Genomic DNA, 23,463 nt, shown 5'->3' on the forward strand with positions numbered 1-23,463 from the left:
AGGGAAATCTTTAGAAATTTCTGGGACTCGGGCTAAAATACTCGGCAGATTATTCTAGCCTGTCAAACTGGCTCAAATTACAGAGTAGTCGTGTATGTGTACTATATTCCATGTGAGTACAGTTGGCGACCGATAATTCGGAATCCACGGGGAACGTAAATAAGTTCGAACTATTGAATGTCTGAAAAAAATGAATGTATCCGAAAAAGATGATTTTATTTACGTTTTAAGGCCCCTGTGCAAGGAATAAGTGGTCAATTCATTGCTGCACATACTTCCACTTACGTGCGACCAAGTACGCCTGTATTCCTGCCAGACTTGTGCGGTCGCTGTACGCCAATGCAAGGACTGCAAAGGCTCGAGTCAGATCCGCATGTGAAGGCTTCTGAGCACACGACACATCATCGTCTGAGTCATCGCTGCTTGAGAGTGCAAGAACTTGCTCAAATATTTTGTCATCATTCAGTTCGGCACACGACAACACTGCGCTGTTGATGCCTGCGAAGTCTTCAAATCTAACAGTGGCAAAAGTCGGCGCACCGCAGCCTAGCAGGTCATCAATGATGTCCACCTTTGAGCTCGTTATGGTGGGCGGCAGTTCAGGCACTTCAGTTGCACAGTCGGGCTCATTCGGACTGCGACTCAAGACTCAGTCAGACTGCGAGGGCACCGCACCCTTGGTGCTATTTGACGTTCACTGTCGATAACGTCAGGAGAAATGCTTCTTGTAGCAAACAGAGCGCTGTCTGGAACGCACACTAAACAAACAAGCACAGAATGGTGGAACGCTCTCCGAAAGGCAAACTCAACAACCAGAATGGCGAAAGCAGGTCATATGCAGAGTTGCCAGAATAGGATGTGATAATTGTGATGTTGATGCGACCTATAATTCAGGCAAAGCCTTCAAGATTGGCATTTGCATTTAGATCTCTGAGGCATAGTGCTGCGACCAAGACAAGGCCTCTAGGCTTGCCACCTAATGGGTAATCTCTGAGGCCATACTTGGTGTCTCACGCCTCTGAGGCGCCATGCTTGACGTCTCGTCGAGATTGCCAAAGGACATAACAGCGGCAGAGTTGGCGTACGCTGCAGCCAAGGACGGAGTTTGGATAATCGAACGTAGAGCTGGTAGCTGTCTGAAATAACGGTCGTCTTTACACGTTAAGTCTATGGGGCCATTGGCGGTGCCGCAAAGCCGTCTGCGTCCGGATTATCGGTGTCCGACGTATCGGTCGGCGACTGCACATGTATTTTACGTGCACGTCAAGTTTTATTGCAGCATAATGTAAACAGTGCACGGCAGTGTTCGGTCTTTATGATGGGCAGGTCAAGCATGCTCCCAAACCCATTTCTTGTGCCTTGAAGCGGCTGTGCACCTTTGCACGTTAGTAATTTTCAATAAGATGTTGCAGTTGCAACAGATCACAATAATTATGTATGTGTGCAGCGACTGAAATGCTTTGTTGAATTTATAAATCTATGATTTCTTGAAAATTTAGAAGTCTCAAGCTACAGGCACAAAGATAATCCTTGTGTCACACATCAATCCATGGAAGCCGAATGACTGCAGCACTATTCTTCCTTCTAATAATTTTTTCTAGGAAACTCCAGGTCTGCAAAGGCCGTTGGATCTTGAGGATCCTGTCAAAGAGCCATAGTGGTTCTCAAGATTCTAGATTCTGTAGGGCGTGTGGTAATGGCAACGCTTCTTCCGCTGTCAGAAATGTCTATTTTCGCTAGCTTTTGTGACATGTTCACTCCGCATGTTAAGTGTAAACTGTTGCACACAGCTGAAATGTTTTTTATAGGCTAGTTTGCGCAAAATTGCAGGTGCGTATGATGCGAGCAGACAGAGCAAGTAACGAGATGGGCATTGCAGCGATGTGTCTCATTCCTTGCTCCGTCTCCATCTGCTCAAGCTGGACGTACTTGCACAAAGGCTGCTCTATGTCTGCGTAGTCTGTAATTAGGCTTTTCTACGTAGTCCACAGTTTGTTGCGATGGTGTAGACCGACGTTCTGCCACCCCGGTTGTGGTGCAGGGGGAGTCGGCAGACAGCCTGGTGCACCTGATGAGCAGCTGTGTGGATCGTACCCCATGCCCGACTGGCAAGATTGTGCGCAACCTGCTCACGTACCTCTGCTTAGACCCGAGTGTGGCGCTGCCTGCTGCGGCACCGGGCACCCCGTCGGTGACACCGTCGACGGCGCCCATTCTTACCCTGGCCAACATGCAGAAGGCAAGTGGCGGGATTTGGTGGGACCGGTCAGATTGTTTTTCATCTACCACTACACTGGAACTGGTTACCACGTCACATAGCCATGTGTTCATACTGCGAAATGTTTTAAGAAATATATACCCGCGACATCATCTGAATGCCATTCAAAAAGCTGAAATTGGCATTCGTTGTTGTTTTATTTACTTGCCCCCATTTCACTCATAGCTGCCACATCTTTTTGAAAAGTTAACTTAAAAGCCAACTGTAATTAAATTTTTGACCACATAAAAAGCCCAGTTTCAGCTAATTTGGCCGTACTGTAGCCTCTGTGGAAAATTTTACGTCTTAAATACAAGTGGGTGCTTCACAAAACGCTCGCACAAATTGATCTTTTTCATACAAAAACCAAAAAAACTCCATTACCAGTCGCCGAAAGTGACGTACTATGCAGAATGTAGAGAACCAGTGCCTAGGTTGTCTGCTTCTCTCGCTTACCGTATTTATTCAAATCTACGCCAATAGTCCTTTTTTTTTTTTTCGAATAATCATATGCCAAACTCTAGGGTCAGCTTGGATTCGAAAATTTTGAAAAAACGCGCCAGGTTGTAATTTAAAATGAGATATGGTGGATAGCTAGTGCCATCTAGAAAAGTCAGTATCGCAGCCGCTGCTAACCGCGGCAGTAGCCAACTGAAGTACACGAGTGACGTTGCTACTTTAACCTGTGTCGTATCGGCGTGCAGCGTGGCCCATAGCGTGTCGTTATCGTAATGGCACCAAACAGGCGAGGCCACTTGTGAGGGTACCGGGCCGACGCCAGGCGGCGTAGAGTCGCAGGCACGGGACGGTACGCAACAGTGTGTGCCCCCCCCCCCCCCTTATTGCCATTTGCAGTTGCTTCCAGCAGCGTTGGAGGGGTCAGCCAAACAATGCTGCCGCTTCTCAGGTGCGCAACCCCGACTGGCAGTCCTTCGTGTCCGAATTTATGGTGGAGTATACCACTGTTGACTGCAAGTTTAAACTAAAAGCAGAGCCAGATCAGCGCATGTCATGTCATTGCTGAATAGTATGACCGTATAGCGGAGCCTGTTTGAGATGCCAAAAAGGTGGAAGGCGTACGGAGACAAATGCATCCGACATTCCAAGACCTAACAGCCAACATGAGCTTTGCAAGCCGGCAAGAAATGGCGAAGGCGGCCGGCTCTATCATGGAATGTGCTTGACATCACCTGCGCTATGTGCCTCTGCCACCACCACGTATTGCACAAGCAGCAACTGATTTGGCCTTCGTCCATTCATCCAACGTCCATCCATTCATCCATTCGTCCAAACCCTCCCGGCCCAGCAACGAGAGTGGCAGCTGCAGCCTGCGGCAGTTTCGGCTTCTGAGTGTCCACGGTCAACGACGTTTCACGCTGGAGACCCGGAGTGGAACCCCTAACCTGTGCCGTTCGCTCGCACGCCGAACACTGGGACGCCTACAAGCAGATTGCCTGGGAAATGGATGAGCGTAGCCGTTTCTCCAGCCGACGGCTATGCAGCATCCCTGCAAGTGCTCTCAACAGCCAGGAATAAAGAACCACTGCTTGTACTGTTAATTGGTGACAGTGTCCTTTATGCACTCATGGACACTGGGGCAAGCGTGAGCTTAATACGTAGCCGTGCCCTCGCAGCAGCCAAGTGCGTGGGAACCACCTTCAGGGAAGAAGGACGAACCCTCAGGCTCGCTCAGGGCTGGTCAGAAACTGCACAATCGGTTTGCTAGGGTCCAGTAGGATCCAGGAAGCAGCGTTTTCTTCTCTTGCCAGAGCTGTGTCACGACGTTGTCCTTGGGCGGGATTTTCTTGGGGATGCAGGTGTTTCTCTCCACATGGGCCTTAGGTGGATGGTCACTACCCTTTGACCCATATGGGCTCGTCAAATTTAAAAAGGCACCGAAGCGGCCATGTGCGTCGGATGCTGGACACCGACCCCTGTCAGTCTGTAAGATAGCGTTCCAATGCAACAAGCAAGGTCAAGAGCCCAATGAAAATGTGGCCAGCTCCCTACAGGCACTTTTTGCAGATATGCATGGTGTACGCCACAATACCACTGACAGTGGCGAGTGTAGTCTAGAGAACCTTCGAGAGGAGCAGAAGCAGAAACTTGATAACGTCCTTGCAGACCATGACCACATTTTTACCACTGTATCAGATTGCACGTCCCTGGTGGTTCACAAAATAGACCCACCAGTTAGACGCAAGCTTCGCCCAGTTAAAGAGAGAAATTCTTGATGGGTGTATCCAAGATTTGCTGGACCAAGACCTCATTGAGCCCTGCTCCAGTTCCTGGGCCAGTGCCCCTGTATTAGCAAAGAAGAAAACTGGAGGATATTGCCTTGCGGTCGACTACAGGCCCTTAAGTGCAATCAGAATTGTGTCAATATATCCCATGCCCTGCACAGGCTGGGTACTGGGTCAGCTCGGCTGCACTAGGGGGTTCACGAGCCTCGACCTTGCTCAGGGCTTCTTTCAGCTGTCGGTTGCTCCCGAAGATGTACCGAAGACTGCATTCCTGTGCCACAGAGGAGTGTTTTGATTTAAGCAAATGCCATTTGGGCTAGCAGGTGGGCCGGCAAGATTGCAGTCTCTCATGGACAAAGTGTTAGAAGGCATAAAACAAAGCTACTGCATGGCATTTCCTAACAATGTGCTCATTTATTCAGAAACTTTTGAGGACCACCTAGAACATATCGATGAGGTACTGTGAAGAATTGGCTCTGCAGGTCTGACAATCAAACCCAGCAAAGGTACATGCTGTGAACAGGCATTAAAGTTCCTTGGACATGTAATCTCTCCAGGCAAATGTCAACCTGACCCAGACAAGTTGCGAGCGGTTGCAGGATTCCCATGCCCTAAAGCAGTCAAGGAGCTCCAAATGTTTTTGGGCCTTTTGGGATACTACAGAAATTTTGCTCCTGGTTTTCTGACAAAGTCAGACCCCTGACAGCTCTCCTCAAGAAAGGAGCCCATTGGGTTTAGGTTGCCGAGCGTTCGACAGCATTCGAGACTGAGGCTAATGCTGGCAGGAGAGGTGGCTATGGTATTGCCTGACCTGAACGGGGCCCTTTGTGATTGAAACAGATGCCAGTGGCACTGGCATATCGGCAGTGTTGTTGAAGGAAAGCGAAGGTGAACACAGGCCTGTGTCATTTATAAGCAGCACCCTCAGTGCTGCTGAAAAGAACTACAGTGAAACTTCGTTAAACCTTAGTTAGCTGGAGCTCTGAAAAAGTACATACTAAATGGCAGTACTGTTTAACCGAAATAGCACAAGATCACCCACTTACCTGTTAAAAACGGAACTCGGGAGAGAGTGCGATGAAAGGGTAAAAAAACATGCAGTATTTATTCACTTCGCGTGACAAAGGTGTTATTTTCGTTTAATTCTGCCGCGGCCTAGCAGCGATGACAGCGGCCCCAAACTTACTGAAGTTACGTGCCAGCTTTTCAGCCAGCCCCCTCTTCTCGGCAAACACTTGCTTGGCAGGTTTCTCATTGGCGTTATGCATGCTCCGTGCACGCGTGCGGTAGTGCTGCAGAAGTCGTGGGGCGCCTTTTTCATTGCGGGGTGCTGTTCTCGTTGCAACGATCGCATTCGTGAGGCTGACGTAACGCGCAGCTTCTGCCGCTGTCGGGCCTGAATCATCCAGGCTGTTGCTAGTCCATACTTCGGTGTCAACAGAGGCAACGATGGCGAAAAGTTGAACCTCGTAGAGAACATCTCTTCGCAGTTGCAGCAGCGCTTCCGAGCAATTTCTTCGCATTCCAAATGGCACACACCGTAGTCAACAGCAGATCCCTGCCGTCTGCCAGCCCCGACTTCTTTGTGTCACATTCAACAGCACAAACAATGTCTAATTTTTCTTCTATGCTGAGCACCCGGTGTCTTTTTTATCCGAGCTTTGGCATGACGCGAGTCCTCGCTTGCATGATGCCACAACGCTCTCTGGCACAGAGCCATAATGATGTTGATGTTGATGGGGCTTCATACACAAACGCACAGGGCGCTTGGAGGCTGTTGTTCCGATCTTTGAGGCTTGTTGTTCTATCGGGCCACCTGATGAAGACGACGCACCGCCATGTTTGCGCGACGAAAAGCGGGAACACTACGTGTTAACTGACACGTACGCAATAAGCTGGTACGGTTTATGAGGATACACAACACATTATGTTCAATGGACGCTGAGTCGGGGATTTGACATTACTATTTTTAAAACAAAACTACCGTTTAAGCGAGTATGGTTTAACGAGGATTTACTGTATACTGTCCCAAGAAGTGGAATGCCTCGCTGTGGTGTGGGCTATCGATAGATTCCGACTGGATGTAGAATTCACATCATTTGAGGTGCATTGTGACCATGCATCATTTGCTTGGATGTTCACAACTGGGGAGACATCGTGCAGAGTGTGACGTTGGGTGTTGAGATTACAAGGGTTCAGGTGTACCGTAAGGCATCGTAAAGGACGGGCCAACATCCTAGCGGATGCACTAAGCAGGTGCCGCATTCCTGCAGCAGAATCTGCTCAGCCTTGTTTGGCGAAGGACTGGTATCACTCTTTGCGTGGTCCTTAACTTGTTTTTGAGCTTCTTTGTCAGTCGCCAAGTTTCTGCCCCATATGTCATCACCGGTAGCATACATTGATTGTACACCTTTCTTTTCAATGATAATGGTAAGCTTCCAGTCAGGATCTGACAATGTCTGCCGAATGTGCTACAACCCATCTTTATTCTTATACAACTTTCCTTCTCATGATCAGGGTTCCCTGTGTGTAATTTACCTAGGTAAACATGCTCCTTCACAGACTCTACAAGTGGACTGGCGATCCTGAACGCGTCTAAAGCTAAATGATCATTAATAGAGTGCCTATGTGTCCGTCAAACACAGGGCATGTTCAGAGGAAGTTTTATTAAAAAAAGAAAGAAAGAAATCACGCAACCTTTCTCCCAATGTTGCAACTGCAGGATTTTACAAATTTCAAAGTTTATGGGTTAGCAGGTATGTTTGTTGAAAGTTTAAAGTTTAAAGTTGGATATTTCACTGCTCAATGTTGGGGGTGCTACTGTGAGTCTTGACTGTTAAGGTGGGCATGCTGTTTTTTTTGTTGTTGTTGTTTTTGTTTTTTTTTCCTAAGGTGCTAGCCAATTTTTGCTTTTGGGTTTCGAACCCAGACTTGTGGAGCCAAGCAAGGACAAGGATGAAATGGACAGGGTCCGCGTTGAGCCCTGAGAAAATTCATTTCTCGCAATAAAATCATGTACGCTGGCACACACAGTGAAAGTAGGAACAACAAGTTAAGGACCCCACAAAGAAAACACTGTAAACAAACAGAAGCAACATTCATGTCATATGTGCAACAGCAGATCAAATCACCAAATCAAGTTGAAAAATTGCAGGGTGCTCGGTGATGTGTACAAAATTTTTGAACGGGCTAGACTGGATCTGTGCCGTTTACAAATGGCGCAGATAAGAATAATCCATGTCAGTGTAGCGCAACTCAGCTCATTTTTCTAGCACACTATCATGTGCTTGCCGCCAAGTTTTATCATTTGCTCATCAGTCAGTCCATGGATAATTTTGTTCATTTGTCAAAGTGCTGTCTTGCACCACCACTCGCCACTCAAAAAAGTGGTTCACATTGATTGGAGTGGGATCTCTGAAACCAGTGGCCATACTGTACTGGCCAGGCCATGCTTTCAGCATTGGCACGTGATTGGGTGAGCCTTGTGGGATCGCAAAAGGATTGGAACCTATCTGATGAAAAGGTGCTTCGCTAAGAAAGCCGAAGAAATTGGAAGCAAGAAATAAATTGAAAGCATGGGCTCAGAAACTGTGATACTGACAGGATGGCAGCAAGAGGAGATGATTGCGCCAGACATTGGGACAGCAGTGACATTGAGTTCTCTCGTCAAAAATGAAATTGGGTGTTGTGGTAAGCCTAATCAGTGATGCTAGAGAAGAGATTCGACGAGGCCTTTTTTTTGCCTCGCCTTTTGTTGTGAAAGCCCCTGGTATGTGTAACAGACGCCTCATTCATTCATTCATTCATTCATTTTTTATTTATTTAAAACATATTTTACAAAATACAAAAGCATTGCTGGACCCATAGCAATTTGCTAGTCCCAGGTCCATAGTCAACTTAGCGTACAAAAAGGCAGCACGCGAACAAACAAAACAGCAGACATTATACATATAATAATAAAATTAACATACATAACTTAGGCACGAAGATAAATATAAACGGTGCACTTTTATCCACAGTATTTTTCAAAAAAGTGTTCTTACAGCAAACCTAAAGTTACGGGCTTGTTTTATATGTATTGGCAGAGAATTCCAAACAAGTGTGCCATTAAATTACACGAGTCTTTTCCCATACAGATTATGACATGGGGGCAGATTGAAACACTGGTTAGTTGCAGCTCTTGTATTTTGTAGTAGGATTTTAAACAAAGTAACAGGAAGTGGATCATTGGTTTCAATAATACCATGAATGACCTCGGCAATTTTCAATTCATACATGCATGTTCAGTCTGCAGAGAGGGCCCCGGTGCGGCGCTCGGGCTCGGTGTCGGGCGGTCGCAAGGGATCCCTGCAGGCTGCGCAGTCGGTCGAGAGCGCGGATGACTCCAACAGTGCCGAGGACGAGGTTTGTGTTCGTTTCCTATTGGCCCTGCGCCTTGAGTGCCGGGTACGATGTGTTTGCTGTGGCCGGGTGTGTTGCCGTGGCTTCGGCCGGTGTTCCATTATGTCACAGTTTAAAAAAAAGGAACCTGTTGCATTGCGTCAATGGGACCAAAGCTCGCTCCCCTTGCACAGCAGCCCGATGCACGAGCGCCTCCATCGAACCAGTGCCAGCTAGCTCGTGGAGACGATCGCCACGTATGTCACGTTACGTAGCACGAGTGCACGCCTGTTCCCTTAGAATGAATTGGGGCCAGTGTTATAGCATTTGGTTAACCGCTTCATGAAAGCATCACTTCACATAGATTCCAAGATGTGTGTTGGATTTGCGTTATATCTTTTCTTTCTTGAACGTGCCAGACATGTGCACAGAAAGGCACGTGTACGTCGGTATCAGACCGGCCCGTCCAGACTAAGACATTCGAGAAGCATTAAGGTGATTTAAGATCAGCAGTTTACGTGATGTAGCAAAGCATTGCTGCGTGGTAATAGAGGTTGTGGTGATTCAAGTTCGGTGCCGACTTTGTTGGGACGTTCACGAAAGACCTGGGCCTTAAAACATTTTGACATTATGGCCCCACATGTTGCGAGACCAGCCATAAGGAAAGGCAGGAGACAGAAACGGCACATGTACTAGCCGATGCCTGCGGTTTAAAGGGCATTCCGTGTCTGCCACCTTGTCTTGGCACATCGCTTCTGGCACATATTCTCTTTTTTCATGCTATCCGATGGCATAGTTGCCAATTGCTTGTTCACCAGCCTGCCTTTTTCTCACTTTTGCATTGAAGTCACCCGTGACTACACTGTACGGAGTTTGCAGTTTTCGCATCACTAATTCAACATCTTCATAAAACTGTTTTCTTCATCATTGGGACTGGAGGTTGGAGCGTAGGTTTGTACTGCCTTTATTTTATACCTTCTATTCAGCTTTATTACGGCTACTGCTACCCTGTCATTAAGGCTGTAGAATTCATCAATGCTGCTCGCTATGTTCTTATGGATTAGGAATCCTACTCCAAACTCCTTCTTATCTGGTAGTCCTCTATAGCAGAAGACGTGGCCATTTGTCAGCACTGTATAAGCCTCACCAGTTGTAAACTTACTAAGGCAATTGATATCCCAAACAATGCCTGATAGTTCCTCAAAGAGTCCTGCTAAGCTAGCCTCACTTGAGAAGGTTCGGGTGTAAACATTGCCAGGGTCAGTTTCCATTGGTGGCCTGTCCTTGTCCAGAGATTCTTAGCACCCTCTGCTGTGGTACAGCTCTGACTGCCGCCTTGGTCAGGTGCTCCACAGCGGTTGGGGACTGAGGGCCAGGGCCATTGGTCAGTCAAACGAGTCATTTGGGAGGGAGTGGCCGAATACTGCACCAGGCAGGCCAATTCCTGTTTTGCTGAGGGAGTGTCTTGTTGAAGTTTAGTGGGTCTTCCTAATTCGGTTGTACCTGGATTAGTATAGCCCCACTGGCTCTCGGCGTTTTTTCCAGTGTCAGAAACTAGGTATTTGAACATTTTCGAATATTTGATTGAATACAAATATTCGAAACAAATCAAATATATTTCAGGCTGCTCTGGAGCAAAGGTGGTTATTAGCATTTGAATCTAAAAAAGCGTGTCTGATTTTGTGCTGAACTTCGTGATAATTTCATGCTGCTGATGAAATTTTGCCTGTAAAACATGCTTTGCCACTGGATGTGTAGCTGTGCAGGCAAGCCAGCTTCTCAGTAGCAAGGGTCAAGGGTTTAGCCAACGGCGAGGGGGCACTCTTGTGCAGGTTCCACCCCCGATCCCGAGCATATTGCTTGACAGCAAATGCAATAAGTGACAACTGGTACAGGGTCTAATGCCTCCGAGTTTATGGGAAATTGATGCTGTATATTAAGACACAACAAGTGGTGAGAGCAGACAACTAGTGGAAATTACTCAATTTTCTAAAGCTAACGTGAGCCAAATGCACAATCTTTTAGTATAAGGGTTTACTAGTTTTTTTTTTACCACCGACAATGGGCTAATTGCAATGTTCCAACATGTGAAAATAAACCAGCTTCCCAATAAATGCATGTGCATATATCATTATTCGATATTCTATGCTTAGTATTCTTACTTGATTCGTATTAAAAAATTTTGATATTTCCACAGCCCTAGAAAAATCTGATCATTATAACTGATCATCACTATATTTGGACTGCTGAAAAAAAAAAAAGAAAGCCTACTGAACATACTTTTGTAGCTCCGAAATTAAGTTTGCCACTTGCGCTAAAAATTGACGTTGTAGAAAGTAGACAGTGGAAGATAAAATGTTTATTTGTACCTGTAAATTTTGTGTCAAGCATTAGGTTGTGTCATGAGTTCGGTGTGTTAAATAGTCGGAAGTGTGCATTTGTTGTCGAGGGAATTTCAGGTTCACAACTGCATTGCACATCACTTCTAGCCGCTGCGCAAACACTGGCGACAATGGTTTAGCTAACGTGACATCAATGAGCAACTCTATCGGGGACGGTGTCAAAGACGGGCCCTTGTCAGTCTCGTTGTCACGGCCACTGCTGTCTTCGTCTTCGTCGCACAATGCTGCCGCCTGTCGCAACAACCATCACCCCGTCGAAGATCTCTTCACAGAACGAGGCAGGACTAATTGCACTCGGACACTCCTCCATTGAATCATCACTCGTTTCATTATCGTCAGTAGCGATGTACTCCCAGAGCTCGGAAATGTCAGTGGCTTCCACTTGTTGGTTTCACTATCGGGGGAGGCTTTCATTCTGGCACACAAAGCCCACCTTTTCCGTTGATTGGCACGGCCCCTGAAAGCAGCTGTCACGATTGCAGTGCTCCTGCGTAAGCTCGTACTTCTTTGAGTCTTGCAACATTTGCAGCTTCGTCTCAAGCCACACAGCTTTGCGCTTCGTCCGTACCATCGTCTAGTCGTTGGCACCGTCTTCTTCGGGGCTGCTTCCGCGGTGCATTTCCATGCTTGCTGGGAGAGTGTAGAAAGGACAGGCACCGCTTCGCCTTTTCTTTCTTTGTTGTCATTCTCCCTCTTCTCTGGATGCATGGAGCACGATCATGGGTGACGGGGAGGCGAAGCAGCTGGCACCAACTGGTGGCGTGCTGCACCAACTCGCAATGCTTTCTGTGGCTTTTGCGATCGGCATGCGGGCGGAACGCGCTGTGCAGTAATGGTGGCAGATGCAAACGCGCGCAGCCAAACTTTTTGCCCCGCCTCAGCATCGTACTTTTAAGGGGAACTTAGCAGCGCAAATGTCACAATTATCCTGCATGGAAAACGCCATCTGGAACACAAAATTTTTATCATTATATCCGATATGCGGTGAGTAAAATGTCATTATATATGTTCTTTTTATCATAGACCCAATGCATGACTTCGATACTCTTAAGTCAACTCGTCGTTATAACTGATATGTTCTTATACCTATGTGGTATCATTATAAGGGGACTGCACTGTAGTGAAGGATTTAAAGGAAAGATTGCCAGTGAAAGGCAGGCTCACATAAATGCCACCTGAAGCCTATATCGATCTCGGATATGCGAACGGTGTGAGTGCTCGCTGCGCACTTTATTGACAGCCACTGGCGGTATTGGTGCGCTTAGGTGTGACCGCTCCAGGCGCGTTATCTGCACTCTGAAGAAGCACGTTGCCACACGTGGCACAGTGGGCACTTGCCGAAGAATCGCTGTGTTGTGGTCATTGTAGCCCTGCAGAATTGCATTTCATGCTACCCCAGGTGGAATGTGCACAGAACTGTGCATGTTCACTCACTGTCGGGGTATCTTGGCGTGATGCGCGGACGTGCAGCCGGGCACACACTCACTTAGTGTTGCAGATGTAATCTCTGTGCGAGCTGTGCATGCACGAGGCGGAGACGGCTGCTTCACGTATGGGAGCGTGCTCTCGTTCTATTTCGTGGAGTCCTTGTCCTTGGAATATATGCATTTGCGGATGTGCTGCTTTCAAGTGTTGGTGATACCTCTTGTCAGATTCAGTTCTTGATACAAATTTGCATGTTTCTGACGTGACAACATTTAAATGTGACCAGTGATTTCTGGCTCTCCTAGGAGACTTGATGTATGGAGATTTCACTGTGTGTGTGTGTAGGTTGTGTTTCTAAGGTTCTTTGCACTTTCATGTGATGGCAAGAACATTTCCTCTGTTGTAGTGTCTCCCTTGAGGGCCTGTAGTCCAGAATGGCTCAATCTTCCTATTATTTTTGATTGGTCGTAACTATGCAACGGCAAATAAGCTTTCTTGAATAGAATTGAATATGAATAGGAAGTATAGAATTGCATGTCGAATAATCAAATGCAGATGCACATATTTTCAGCAGGAATATTTATTTCAGTTTAATTAGGTACCACGCTTGTACTGGCCAGTGAAAAAAAGACAGCTATTGCACAATTAAGACCACTTTTAAGCACAAGATCACTAATTGACATTAAAAGAACTGCACGAATAACATCTCAACATCTCTAGAGCCTGATTGCAAACAAGCTTTCTAAGAATGAGGGGCTGCTGTATTACAAGCTTTCCTTAAATGCCAAATGAATAGCTGTTGAAAAAAGATCAGAAGTTAGAGGGAAAGAAATGAAACCCTGCTAAAGGACACATGGGCCACAGACTCATGCAAACAAGCTTGTTGCAAGAAAAACATCAGTGGTTGTAGCTTAAAAAATAAAACTACTAGATGACTAGCTTCTAGAACCACTAAATACAGACAACTGAAAATCACAGGTTGTCATGTTGGCTTCCTTCGCAAGCCAGAAAACAGAGATTGCACTGCCCATTTTGTTTCTTTGGAACCTTTTGTCGTTGCTCCACTTCCGACAATTATCGATACAATGTTTAGCAGATGCAGAACAGTAACCAGCCGTTAACAGTCCGTTGTTGTGAACTGTTTAGTTAGTTTTGATATTTGAAAATAATGAATGTACTAGCTAATTTTCGAATACGGATAGTTTATGTACTGTCACGATCGACGACAGGCCACACGTTGTCCCGAACTACCGCTTTATTTCCCGAACGCCAACCTTCCGCGCCCGCAACACCCGCAACCACACTCCGATCCCTTTTCACTTTCTCCCCGCACATTCGCGCCGCTGTCCTCCCCGCACTCACGCCACCTGTTCACCGCTCAGTCAACTACTGTCGATCCCGCGCTTGGCCTCCGAGAACCGTGGCTCCTCGTCGTGGGTCTTGGGCTCGGTTGCCCCGGCCCTTGCACATCACAACTCTCCCCCCCCTCCCCTTGAATCGTGAAGCTGTGCTGGTAGGGAGAAGCCATGGCTCGTGGCAGAGCATCAGCTGATCAGCGTGGGCGGTAGTTCGATGACGTCCTGTAGCAGGATCGCTCAAAACAAAGTCATTGTCACCTAATCGTTTGACTACACAATAAGGTCCACTTCGCCGCGGTGCCAATTTCGCCGAAACGCCCTTGGCAGCATCACTCAAGGTATGTGAATCCAGCAGCACAAGGTCACCCTCTTTGATGGTTGTTGGCTGACAATGACGGTCGTAACAGGATTTCTGCACCTTCCAAGCAGCTGCCTGATGGGACCGAGCATGCTGGAGGGCTTCTCCAAGGCACCGCTGGAGTTCTGCAGCAAGTGCATGGTGTGCTGCTTTCGGAGGCTCCGTGTCCTCCTTGTCGCTTGCAGGTTCCCATGGGGTGCGCAACTCGCGGCCGTAACACAACAATGCTGAAGTATATCCGGTGACGACGCTCTCGGCAGTACGCATGGCAAGGGCGATCTCAGGTATATGCCGGTCCCAGTCTTCGTGGTTGGAGCAGTATGCCCATAGACACTGCTTAATTGTGCCATTGTGACGCTCCACTATTTGGCCAGCCGGCCGGTAAGGCACTGTGTGACAATCTTTGATGCCCCAGTGTTTCAAGAGATTGTGCCATAGTGTGCTAACAAAGGGCTCGCCATTGTCACTGGTGATGGCCACAGGTGTGCCATGGCGGCAGAAGACTTGCACCATGCACTCCAGTATTTTTGCACTTGTTGCTGCTCGTAGAAGGAAAAGCTCTGGAAACTTCGTAAATTTGTCAATAACTACCAGCAAGTATTTGTGGCCCCGGGGTGTAGATGGCAAGGGCCCGATAATGTCAACACTGAGCTCTTCCATGGGTGATGTTGCCCACTGACTGCTCATGAGGCCCTCTGGTTTCTTGCGCCAAGCTTTTGTGCGCTGACAGGCAGTACAGCCTTGCACATACTTTGATATGTCTGCTCGCATGCCTAGCCAGACGAATCGTGCAGCAACACGCCTCAGAGTTTTGAAAAATCCAGCATGGCCTGCAGTGGGATGGTCGTGGGCCACCTTCAGTGCCAGCTGCCGCAAGTGATTAGGTAACCACGCTACCTTCTGGTTGCCTCTTTGCTGAACCAGCAATCCGCTTGGCTGCAGTTCCGTTGTTTCCGCCAGATCGCGAAAGAGGCGATGATCAGGGTCCGAGCTTGGTAGCCGAGTCCCTTGGACCACCGCCTTCAGCTTTAAGAGGCGGTCATCACGAGCCTGTTCTTGTACCAGCTGTGTTGTGTCACTCAGCAAGGAAGAGTCAACCTCCGAGGACACAGCTACTTCATCAAATGTAATTTTGCCTTCAGGTTCTGGAGCAGCAATAGGGAACAGCGTCTCATGTAGGTTGTCACTTGGGTTGTCTTCACACTGGAGAGGGGCTCTACTCAAGGCATCAGCGGGTATGTTTGCCAGCCCTCGTCTGTGCTTGATTCGGCAGTTGAAGCCCTGCAGCCGAAGAAGCCAACGCTTGACCCTGGGTGAAGCTTGGTCGGTATTAAACATCCATGCCAGGGAGGAGTGGTCACAGTGTATCTCAAACTCCGTAAATTCAAGATATGCCCTGAACTTGTCCACTGCCCAGACTACTGCCAGGCATTCCCACTCCTGGACAGTATAATGGCTCTCGGCTGCTGTAAGGACTCTGCTAATGAAGGAAACAGGCTGCAGACCATCAGGGCCAGCCTGCAGTAGCACAGCTGCAATGCCAATGCCACTTGCATCTGTCTCCACCACAAAGGGTCGATTTAGATCTGGGAGGCTTATAACAGCATCCTGAGCTAAGGCCTGCTTGAGTGCAGTGAAAGCCTGTTCTTGGCGCTCCTCCCACTGCCATGGCTCGTTCTTCTTCAAAAGGTTGGTCAGTGAATCTGCCGTCAGTGAAAAGTGATGGATGAAGCTTCTATAGTAGCCGGCAAGTCCCAGGAAGGCTTGCAGCTGCTTAACTGTACTGGGTCTTGGATAATCCAGCACTGCACTCACCTTGTCCTCATCTGGTCTGCACTGCCCAGGGGAGATGATGTAACCTAAAAACTTGAGGGACTGACGGCAGACCTTTACTTTATCTGGATCAATCGTAAGGCCAGCACCCTCATTGCGTTATAGTACTTCCCTTACATGTTCAACATGGTTCTCCAGTGTCTCTGAGTATACAAGGACATCATCTAAAAATGCCATAGCAAAGTGGTGATTGATTCCCTGCAGCACCCGGTCCATTAGGGTTTGAAAAGTTGCTGGACCGCCTGCCACCCCGAAAGGCATCCTCGTAAATTCAAATGTACCTTGATGGCAAATGAAGGCCGTTTTAGCTATGTCAGCCTTGCAAACAGGAATTTGGAAAAACCCTTGGGAGAGATCAAAGCTGGAAAACCACATTGCTCGGCCCAACTGCACTAGCAGCCAGTCTGTTTGAGGCATTGGGTAGGCAGGTACTCGGGTGCGTGCATTTAACGGACGGTAGTCCACAGCGAGCCGGTAGCCTCCAGAGTTCTTTGCAACGAGCACTGGGGCGCTAGTCCACGGGCTGGTGCTTCGTCTTATAAGGCCCTGTTCTAGGAGGCCATCCACACAGCCCTCGATGATCTTCTGCTTCTTCGCATTCACTGGATGTAGCTTGCATCTCACGGGCGCACTGTCCCCCGTGTCAATGCGGTGCTGAGCCAGGGTGGTACATCCCGCAACTGTAGTAAACAGATGACTAAAGTCATCGAGAACTTTACTCATGCTTGGGTGTAGTTCCCTGGTGCCAGCCTGATGCACGTTCTCTATGCCTGGAACTACAAGCACTTCTTCAAACAGGCTGTGCAAGTGGTACGACTCTCCATCTTCTATTGCAAGTGCTGTCGCTGGGTCCTTCTCGCGCTTAGCAAATGGCACCATGCACTGTGGATCGGTTCCAATCGTCCATCCACCCAGCGATACATGTAAAGAGGTGCCTGTTGCTGTTAAAAAATCTCTGCCCAGCACAATGTCCCGACACAAGTCTGGCACACACAGGAAGCGTTGATTGCGGCTGCTTGTGGCCCACTTTATTTTGCACTTGAGGGAAGTCGTTGACTGAGACCAACCTGTTGCCAGGCGGAGTGCTTGTTCCTGTGTCTTGGGATTGGCGCCCGCCTCGACCGCTGCCTTTGCCGCCAGCAATCCAAGCAAGCTCACACTCGAGCCTGTGTCCAGTAGTGCCTGGATCGTCGTCCTCCCGATCTGCACTTCCAGGAGAGGCTCCTTGTTGGCGGCCAAGGTCGCTACTTGCAGCGCAGTCTCGTAGGTGCTTGCCGGTGTAGGACCTACCGTCCCCCGTTTCCCTTACACTGAGAGCGGATATGTCCGATCCCGTTGCATTGGTAGCAGCGGGGTGGGCCGCCACGCTGACCTGTAGGGCACTCGCGGGCCATGTGACCGACGCCTCCGCAGCGATGGCAGTTGAATCCTCTGTGGTCACGCGGCTGGTACCTTTGCTGCCGTGACGGTGTTGAGAGATGTGACGTGCTTGTGGCGAATGCGGCCAATCCGTGCAATTGGTCTCGGTGGTAGGAGGGCTGTATCGCCGCGGGATGCAACGGCCAGGGGGATGTCGCCAGCGGATACTGGAACGGCGCGGCAGCCGCTGTTATCAACCCTCCGGGTTGTGTTCCCGGCACGCTGGCCACGTTTATAGACAATTGGAAAGCCAAGTCTCTCGCGACTTGGTCAGTCGGGGGTGGTGGTGGCTTGTACTGCATGCGCCTCCAGAAATGCTCCATGAGACCGTCAGCGGCCTTCGCCAACTCCGTGAGACTGCTGAACTGTCTTCCCTCCACCAAATCCTGGAGTTGCGGGTGCATCTGCCGCAGCACGCGGTCAACCTTTTCCGACTCGGGCACTTCGCCGTCAATCCGGTTATAGTAGGCCGTGATGGTATATATGAATTCCTTTAAATTTTCTTGGGGATGTCGTGTTCGGTGCTCTAGCTCTTGTTTCAAGCGGCGCTTCGCGTCAGTGGAGGAGAATTCCGCAATAAACGCCGCAGTGAACTCCTCCCACGACGCAAACGAGTTCCCGAATCGCCACCACAACTTCGCGCTACCTTCCAGCGCAGTAGGCACAATGTGCGTAAGCCTCTTGTCAGCTGCGACACCGCTGACCAAGCAAAACGTTTCAAGCCGGTCCGAAAATTCCTCGGGGGACTGATGGTCGTTGAACCCCTTAAACCTTGGAGGCTGACCTGGCTGACCTCCTGTGGAGCGCGGAGCGCAGTCGCTCGCCGGTAGAACCGCCGCCGCCGTTGTCGTAGAACCCATAGGCACTGCCTCGGCCGCCATCAGTCTTCGTCTGACAGCTGCCGCGATTTGCTCGCGTTCTATGGTGGATCCGCTCATCTGCCCCAGCAGATGCTGTACTAATTGCTCGGGAACGTCCACTGTCTCCATGTCCACGTAGATCCCGGACGAGCCCCCACTTGTCACGATCGACGACACGCCACACATTGTCCCGAACTACCGCTTTATTTCCCATACGCCAACCTTTCGCGCCCGCAACACCCGCAACCACACTCCGATCCCTTTTCACTCTCTCCCCGCACATTCGCGGCGCTGTCCTCCCCGCACTCACGCCACCTGTTCACCGCTCAGTCAACTACTGTCGATCCCGCGCTTGGCCTCCGAGAACCGTGACTCCTCGTCGTGGGTCTTGGGCTCGGTTGCCCCGGCCCTTGCACGTCACAGTACAACATTCCATTTGCATTGGAAACTGTCTGCCTAGACCTAGTTTTAACATGCCGTGCTCTCTTGGTGCTTGTTCTTCTCCCTGTTGTGTGCTTAGTTTTCACGAGATGCCAGACCGCTGCCCTTCTTTCTTTTGCGGACACAGAATGTTCAGCGGCAGAACGAGATACAGCGGAAAGGCGCTGCCCAGGTTCTGTCCTTGGCAACTGAGCACTTTGGAGTGTCCCTGCCCGGACGACTACCCAGCCTGTGGGAGGCCACCGTGGAGCCACTACTCCGGAGGGGCAGCACTGCTGACGTGGCAGCGTCTGCGGGTGAGACCTGGGCACAGCACACACTTTCGGGCAACGGGTTGGCAGCATCAAACCTAAACGTCGCACGACAGAAAAACAAATGGCTTAAAGGAATGGCCATCCTGGATTTGTTAGTTTTTTTCTGGTATTTGTTTTAAATTTCGTACGCGTGGCTTCTGATCACTTGCATTCTCTTTGTGCGTGTATCACATTAAGTTGAAAATGGAGACAAATTATGCAACAGTGGTGGAAAAAGGGATGTGTCGGTCTAGAGCCAACGTCCAGCCAGCTTGTCTTCCTCAGGTTAAGTCAACTCTTTCAAATGTCGGTAGTACCAGCATGGGAGACTTTTTGTTCAACCACTGTTCATTACAGCTGAACCTTATTATGTGAACCGTGGGCCCATCATGCTTGTGCCCTGAGCACTTAAAAGCAAACAGCGCCAGCAGTTCACTGGCATTTTAGACTTTATCCACAGCATGTGAAGCAGGCGACAACCAAGTGCAAAAGCGCAGGGTGCACAACACTATTGGTGGGTTTGGCCTTTGTGTTAAAACGTCTGTTAAAGGTTCCAAAATCTTGATTGAGCTTAGTTTGTCAAAAACAAACACAGTGAACAACCCATTATTCGGACACCAATAATGCAAACGTGCTTGGTCACTTGTACGGCCCTGTGGCACCGCCACTAGACTCGTAGACTTAATGTTTAAGAAATAGTGCGTCCTGTAATAATGGGCTCCCACTGCACAACCGTATGCTATGTGCCCAACCAATCAAGCAGGAATAGCGATGTTTTTCTTTTGAAACATCATGGGCAGGTGTCATTGGCCATCTCTCCGCGAAACTGATATGAGCGAAGCCTGGTTGATGTAGTTGTCATCGATGAAAATTTGGTGCATGCATTGATTGTACTTCTGTAGCAACGGCATGACAATTTCTGAGATAGGATGTCGCGATTTTGTAGCAATGCTTTCCACTCAATTTTATGCCACTCTTATCATACACTCTTCATGGCTGGCTGATCTGGTTGATAACGTGCAGGAGCATTGCTCTGACTTGTGATGAAGCATGAAAAGCATGAATAAAGATAGTATAAACGACATTGCTAGAAAATCGCGGCCACGGAATGTCAAGGCCAAAGGCAAGTGTATGTGCATGCAGAGGCATGCATTGACAAACTTGCGCCTTATTCTTGAAGCATCACTTTCGAAAGATATTTTTGTGACATTTCGCGTGAATTGGACACATTGACAGAAGGCAGCACTTACTCTTAGTGATAAAATAGTGTGCTTGGCACTTTGTTCAGAATGACGTTGCTCCTAGAGACCGATGCATATTGTGCTATGGTTGCGTGAAATCAAAGGTATCTCCAAATATTACGATCAAAGAATACGGCACACTGTGGGCAAATGTGTGTGTGCAGGTCAGCCAGACGCACTAAAGAATTGCTCAAGGCAGAGAGGAACAAATTTATACAAGGACAGCAGACATGGAATTACACACAAACTAAATACAGATAGTACATTCAAGAGATTTGCTGCTCTAATCGCTAACCTCAGTTCAGGTTTTGCAGCGCTCACAGTTCCAACCGTAGCTGTTGGTTACAAACCGCAGCGGTTTGGTAGCGGCAGCTTGGGCGTAGCTCGGCCGCAAGCCGCTACAAGAGGGACGGGAGCCAGGGTGCAGCCTGGCCTCAGCGGGTGAGGAACAGCGATGAACGCTGTAGTGCGGCCTATTGGCAGCGAGAAGTTGGAGTGGCGCCCTCTCGTGAGTGGCGCCATGGCCGGGACGCTGCTCGTTCCCTTCGGGCATGCCGGTGTACGGGCGGCTCAAGCCGTACTTGCTCAAGGATATTTCGGCTTATTTCTGCTATCGTGCCTGAACCGCACTTACTTCTTCAAAACCGTGCAAGTCGGGAAAATTTGCAACTTGGATATAGCAAGCTATGTAGCATTGAAGGAGTCTACGGCTGTTGCAATGCATATTTTCCACTGTGCCTGTCCATAAATTTGCTTAAAAAGAATGTCTGCAAATTTTACATGGAAGAAAAATCTTGGTATTTGGTGTCAACATTATAAATCCATGTTACAAGGAGACTGCCTAGCAAAGCCTTCATCATTATTTTTATTACTATGGTAGTTGTTTTAGTCAAATGTGGCCACTATATTAATGCGTAAAAGTAATGGCTAGGTGCACATTTTGTGTGAAAAGGTTTGCTACTACTTTCACCATTCTCTGAAACAGGCACCCAGAAAACGCATTGGCTGTAAGTCGCATTCCTTTTAGCAATTTTGATATGGTTTTGAAAAAGCAGGTACAGTCGACTCCCGTTAATACGAAGTTCACGGGGACCGCAAAAAACTTCGAATTAAACGAACTTCCAATTAAGCACAAAACACAAAAAACAGCACTTTATTTGTGGCGAAATCGAGTATTTTCTCTAAGAAAAATAGTCGGTCATCTTGCTTTGCTTCTTCTTGCCGAATCGCGCTGCTGAAAGCAATTTCTGCAGGCTGTAGATGTGGCGGAACGCTTCTTCCGCGTTACCTTCAGCGGCAAAGAAGCGCTCCGCAAGAGCAAGGCCTGCAGCTACATCGGCAGCCTTAGGTTGCGGCTCGCCTTCAACGTCATCGTTGCTTTCCTGGGTCGCTTCCTGGGGCCGAATAATCTCTACAATTTCGCTATCCGTCAGTGCACCGCACGTTTCGACCGCCTTGTATACGGTGACGTAATCTTCAAAATTGACGTCCCCGAGAGCATCACCAAAATCAGTGCCGTCAAGCTCGCTTGTTGACGCTTCCTCCGCTGAAATTTCAGAGGCATCCTCCGAAGAAGCTGCCACAAAACCGCAAGCCCTGAAGCAGTTTGCGATTGTTTCTTGCTTCACACGATCCCATGCTCGCGCCAACATGTGGATGGCACTAAGCAGGCTCACCTCATACTTTGTGGAGCTATCCATACACAAAATCATGAGCTCGAGGAGGTGCCGCCTGTACAGGACTTTAACATTCTTGATGATGCCTTGGTCCATTGGCTGCAAAACAGCCGTTGTGTTTGCAGGCAAAAATGCGAGGTGTATTGCACTCAAGGCTGGCACATTCACGTGAGAACTGCAGTGATCGACAAGGAACAACACCTTGCGGTTCGAAGCAGCAAACTTGCGGTCCAATTTGCTTATCCAGCTCTGGACGATTTCGGCCGTCATCCACGCTTTTTTGTTCGCCTCATAGTCCACAGGCAGCATCTTCACGCCTTTAAAACATCTCGGCTTCACGGCTTTCCTGATCACAAGTAACCGACATCGTTCCGTGCCAGTCATGTTTGCCGCGATCAGCACTGACACTCTCTCCTTGCTGCGTTTGCCCCCAGCACAGTCGTTGTCCTTGAATGTCAGGGTCTTCTCTGGTAGAATCCGATAGAAGAGTGCAGTCTCATCTGCATTGAAGATGTCTTCCGGTCTGTATTCGGCGAGATATTCACGCAGCTTTCCGTCCTTCCACGTGGCGCATGTTTCCTGGTTAACGGACGCCTTTTCACCACACACGCTCTTGAAAACCAGGTCATGGCGATCTTTAAAGCGTGTCAGCCATCCAGCTGACGAAACGAAGTCATCGATCCCCAACATTGCTGCAAGCGTTCGGGCTTTCATCGCAACAATGTCTCCGCTGAGAGGATATTTGTTGCTCCTGGCCTCCCTAATCCAAACCAGCAGGGCCTTCTCCAACTCTGGGTAAGCGCCGGTGCGCATTCGCTTCCGAGAAGTCTTGAACTTGTCGTTCTCAAATGCATCCATTATTGTGCGCTTGTTCTTGATGTAGTTAGAGAGCGTGTTCGGCTTGATCTCGTACTTCCGCGCTATGTCTTGTTTGGCGGCACCTCCCTTCTCAACTTCCTTCAAAACCTCGACTTTCGTTGCCAGGTCGAGCGTGCGATATGAGCCACGGTTTGCCATGACTATAAACTGCGCGACTAGGTACATTCAATTCCGAATCACTCGTGGAACAACCTAGCCTACGAGCTTCCCGCACAAAGGCGCTCGACCAACACACGCATACGCTGCGCACGCTACAAGACTAATCTCGCGCAATCTCGCCACTGCCAGTATGCAGCGCTGCGTGCACCTATGGCACCCGCGTGGCCTCCGCGATCAGCTCCGGCCACGCGTGGCAGCCGCGGGTGGCGATCAACTCCGGCGGGAGGCGAAGCGGCTCC

General features: G+C 48.9%; 1 protein-coding gene across 2 annotated transcripts in view; it reads left to right on the forward strand.

The window, feature by feature from the left end:
- The window catches only part of Hel89B (histone acetyltransferase 1), a 392,774-nt gene that overhangs the window by 254,962 nt on the left and 114,349 nt on the right, over positions 1-23,463 (forward strand). For both annotated transcript variants that reach the window (XM_075703080.1, XM_075703081.1), the window contains exons 22-24: positions 2,042-2,239; positions 8,788-8,904; positions 19,104-19,272. In XM_075703080.1, the coding sequence (XP_075559195.1) occupies positions 2,042-2,239; positions 8,788-8,904; positions 19,104-19,272 (484 nt within the window). The remainder of the gene's footprint in view (positions 1-2,041; positions 2,240-8,787; positions 8,905-19,103; positions 19,273-23,463) is intronic.

The sequence above is a fragment of the Dermacentor variabilis genome, chromosome 8 (genome assembly GCF_050947875.1).
Source record: "Dermacentor variabilis isolate Ectoservices chromosome 8, ASM5094787v1, whole genome shotgun sequence".
Classification (NCBI taxonomy): domain Eukaryota; kingdom Metazoa; phylum Arthropoda; class Arachnida; order Ixodida; family Ixodidae; genus Dermacentor; species Dermacentor variabilis.